We start from the raw sequence: 4,731 nt of genomic DNA on the forward strand, positions 1-4,731 counted from the left end.
GGCCCACCCCACCCGGCGAGTCTCGGGAGCACGGGCCGGCGCACGGCGCGCCACGCGTCGCGCTCGCCGGGCGCTGCGACCTGCAACCGCGAACCTCGACGACATCTCCGCGGAAAGCAAGGAGATGAACGGAAGCAGCGACTGATCGATCCGATGCCTGTATGTACGTGCGTGCGCGCGCGTTTGTCGGGCTCCTTCCATATATACGCACGACGAGCCGAGAGAGGAGAGATCACCGGCAAGAGGAGGAGAGCGAGGGGAAAGGGAGAGGGAGATCTGGTAGATCGGCGTGGGAGCGATGGATGAGGAGTATGACGTGATCGTTCTGGGGACGGGGCTCAAGGAGTGCATCCTCAGTGGCCTCCTCTCCGTCGATGGCCTCAAGGTCACATTCTCTTCCCTTTCTAATCTGTTCATGCATAGCGCCTTGACGTTGGTTCCAGCCTACCGATTCTGTTCGTGTCAAACTGGAAATGTGGCTGAGCACATCATCATTGTTCACGAAGCGCATGTGTCAGATGAGATCTTAGGGTGTACGTACTATATCATTGTTTGAAGAAGGGGAGTCTTGGAAATGTGGTGACCTCGAATTGATTAAGCTATGAAAATGATTCGAATTCGATCAACCTTTCAAGGAAAAAGAGTACTCCCTCCGATCCACAATAAGTGTGAGGGCTCCGACACTTATTGTGGATCGGAGGGAGTACTAATCTGTAACAATGCATACTAACATTGCCTTTGACAAAGGCACAATGCATAACTCTGAAGTCTCCAAGTCTTTATTTTTCTTTCTTCCGTGTGTACGTGCTGCAGGTTCTCCACATGGACAGGAATGACTACTACGGAGGAGAATCTACATCCCTGAATCTGACTAAGGTGTGGTGACGTGACACTTGCACCCATATTTTCTGATCATCATGCTCTCCATTGTACAGAATAAGATCTTAAGTTCTCCTGATCCTGAATCTGGAAGTTATGTGTAACGTTTCATTTCATTTGCTTTATAGATCTGGAAGAGATTCAAAGGCAGCGAAACCACTCCGGATCATCTAGGCGTCAGCAAGGAGTACAATGTCGACATGGTGCCCAAGGTCTGTTGGCACCTGAAAATTACACTCCTTTCTTCTCCTATCCTTCTGTGTTATGAATGCAGATTCACTGTAAATTGTGAGTTTGCAGTTCATGATGGCCAATGGTGCATTGGTCCGTGTCTTGATCCGTACCAGTGTGACAAAGTATCTGAACTTCAAGGCCGTCGATGGCAGCTTCGTGTACAACAATGGGAAGGTATGGATCTGACATTCAGACATGAATATCAGCAAAAAAAAAATTGATACATGGCAACTGTTAAATCTGTATATATCATGTTCGGATTCACATTTCCCCCTTTGTTCATGCTGCTAGATCCACAAAGTCCCCGCAACAGACGTCGAAGCCTTGAAATCTAACCTGATGGGCCTGTTTGAGAAGCGCCGCGCCAGGAAGTTCTTCATCTACGTTCAGGATTACGAAGAGGATGACCCAAAGTCACACGAAGGCCTGGACCTGCACAAGGTCACTACGAAGCAAGTCATCTCGTAAGTTGATTTCGCTTGTCTTGCAGTTCGGTTGTAATGAACTAAAAAGGAGAAAACCCAAGTCGTACTTTGCCACCGTTTCCTAACACTAAGAGACTAATGTTTGCTTGGATCAGCAAGTATGGACTGGAGGATGACACGGTTGACTTCATCGGCCATGCATTAGCACTTCACCGGGATGATAACTATCTGGATGAGCCTGCAATTGACACTGTCAAGAGAATGAAGGTGCTATATTTCCACCAACTAAACAAACAAGTTTGTTGGAGTCAGCATTCATTTTGATTAGTAGCGAATGACCATGCTTGCTGACTTCTGAATGATAACTATCTAGGAGTAGTGGTCCAAGATCGTGAGCAAACTATATTTGTGTTTTGTTTAAAACACTATTATTGAAAGATAGATTACAAAAAGGGCATATACTGTACACCTAAATAAGAGCATGATTGAAGTTGCTGTTAGGGGCCAGCTGGGCAATTGAGGACTTAACAATGAAACAACTGTATCTGCTTGGTAGTTTTCCTTGCCATGTTACTGTCTTTTGCATCGTCTCATTTCCGTGGTCCTCATTTTTCATTCAGTACGATTAAGAATAAAATCAGTAGATTAGGCACATGTGCATTAAAGCGACCCTCAAAATGGAACATTAATTATGCTACTTTTAATTCCTACCTACTAGTTTTCTTGAATCTTGACCTTGTCACCACACCAATCTACTCTTGCTTTAACTATATAAATGATATCTCATTTCTCTGATATTGTGATGTACTTCTAGCCTTCAGGATTTATTTTCCTGTACCAAACATGGATAATCTGGTCATCTTAAGATATATGTGTGTTGTTCTTTCTATTCTGCTCTCACTGTTTCTGAACTGTCACACTGTTGTGTTCTAATGTTTCTTCGCGTACACACTGTATGTAGAGGATCAATGGAGAGGCCTATTGTTCAAATAAAGTCATAATATGCATACCAACGTTGCATTGAAAACGACAGATAATTTCCATATGTAAAAATAATAATCTGCCGAGCTAAAGACTTACAACTAGTGTGAAACATAAGACATGACAGATAATTTGACAAACAAATACAGAAACGCGATATCTGTAGGGAAATAGATAATCAAAATCTGATTCTCGCTATTTTTTTTCAATAGCTTTACGCGGAATCATTGGCACGTTTCCAAGGTGGATCACCTTACATCTACCCTTTGTATGGACTAGGAGAGCTCCCTCAGGTATGGGCATATGGCCATGTTATTTTACTTGGAAATGATACACACGTTTCATCTTTACTACAGCTGATATCGAGAATGTTGTATTAGGCCTTTGCTCGTCTGAGCGCTGTGTACGGTGGCACATACATGCTCAACAAACCAGAATGCAAGGTAACTGATTTTTTTCAGACAGTTCAGCACTCGTCAATTAATGCACCAAGGCTAGCTTCTAGTTCTTCAGTCAAACATGCTTAAATTTGGCAACTATTTGCAGGTTGAGTTTGATGAGAGTGGTAAAGCATTTGGTGTGACTTCCGAAGGGGAGACCGCGAAATGCAAGAAGGTTGTCTGTGACCCCTCCTACTTGCCTGACAAGGTAGACATAAGTTTGTGACTTTCAAGCACCACATTTCAGATTAAGGTGTGTGGTAGAATATGACCTTGATATCTTCTAAACAATGAACAGGTGAAGAAGGTTGGAAGGGTGGCGCGTGCGATATGCATAATGAAGCATCCAATTCCTGACACCAAGGATTCTCACTCTGTGCAAATTATCCTCCCAAAGAAACAGCTGAAGCGCAAGTCAGACATGTAAGTAATTTTGAAGAAAAAAAGTGACATTTAAGAGAGTGTTGATTAGATAACCATTACTATTCAGCTGGTTCTTGGTGTGTCATGATTGTCTTAAAATATGTAGCGGTCTTAGTTAAAGCGTCATAGCAGTACCTCATACAGTTATTTTGCAGGTACGTGTTCTGTTGCTCTTATGCTCACAACGTCGCACCGAAAGGCAAGTTCATCGCCTTCGTGTCGACAGAAGCTGAAACCGACAAGCCTGAGATCGAGCTGAAGCCCGGGATTGATCTGCTTGGCCCTGTGGAGGAGACGTTCTTCGACATCTACGACCGTTATGAACCTGCTAATACTCCTGAGGAAGACAACTGTTTCGTGACAAATGTAAGTTCAGATGTTCAGGCAAACCATAGTTTCTTCACTTGAAGGAGTGTTCTTAAGTCCTTGGTTTTTACAGAGCTACGACGCGACCACCCATTTTGAGACTACTGTGAAGGATGTGCTCGCCTTGTACAGCCAGATCACTGGAAAGGTAACTGTACTAGATTTCTTTTCCTCTTAAAGCGTCAAACTTTTAAATACTGAAGTAGAGCAGGGTATTTACTATAAGAACATAGAAACATCTGGACAGAAATCTAATAATTTGCACCGCTGTAATGCAGGAGCTTGATCTCTCTGTGGATCTCAATGCTGCCAGTGCTGGTGAACCTGATGCTGCTTGAACACCTGTTACTCTTAGATACTTGTTTAATTTTTTTTCTTTCTTTACTCATTCATTCTTCATAGATGGATCTTTTGTGTCCAATCCATTTCTTGGGGTTCCATTTTTGTCCTTCCTGTAAGAAAGTACAGTATGATGGATTTTTATATACATCTAATAATTTTCACATGCCTTCACTAGTGACTAGTGAGAGTGTGAGCAGAATTTTTTCCTTGTCCGTCTATGCTCTTTCTGAACATGTATCTCATGTATTACTGAACATGCCCAGAGCTGTGCCCCCAGGATAATAAAGAGGAGGAGGGCACGGCTCTGTGATATATAAAAATGGGGTTTGTGCTCATCTACCTCTTGTACTGGACAGTAGGATAAATCAAGTGCAGCACGGCGTTGCTGTCTCTGCACGCTTCCAACTTTTCCAGGAGCATGCAGCAGAACCAAAAACAATTTGCACAGTGGAGATAAGGGTACACAACAGAGGTAAAATGATAGTACAAGGGATTAACCTGGAGGAATAATATATATAGTTTTAAATATATATTTCAGCCTTCTGGTCGTTGGCCTAATAATTCTCATAGTAGTACCTAACTGAAGAACTTTTGTAATAAACAACTCTATCCAGGCCAGACAGAAAATGGTGTGAGATCCA

General features: G+C 43.0%; 1 protein-coding gene across 1 annotated transcript; it reads left to right on the plus strand.

The window, feature by feature from the left end:
• Positions 1–287: 287 nt before the first annotated feature.
• LOC124697941 (guanosine nucleotide diphosphate dissociation inhibitor At5g09550-like) lies at positions 288–4,137 on the plus strand. The gene is made up of 13 exons (XM_047230464.1): positions 288–385; positions 814–876; positions 1,008–1,091; positions 1,180–1,287; positions 1,405–1,577; positions 1,694–1,805; positions 2,732–2,812; positions 2,900–2,962; positions 3,066–3,167; positions 3,258–3,382; positions 3,538–3,748; positions 3,822–3,896; positions 4,027–4,137. Exons 1-13 carry the CDS (start codon positions 299–301, stop codon positions 4,084–4,086), a joined length of 1,344 nt encoding a protein of 447 aa, XP_047086420.1. The 5' UTR covers positions 288–298; the 3' UTR covers positions 4,087–4,137.
• The last annotated feature ends 594 nt before the right edge of the window (positions 4,138–4,731 follow it).

This window comes from Lolium rigidum, chromosome 3 (genome assembly GCF_022539505.1).
Source record: "Lolium rigidum isolate FL_2022 chromosome 3, APGP_CSIRO_Lrig_0.1, whole genome shotgun sequence".
Taxonomy (NCBI): Eukaryota; Viridiplantae; Streptophyta; class Magnoliopsida; order Poales; family Poaceae; genus Lolium; species Lolium rigidum.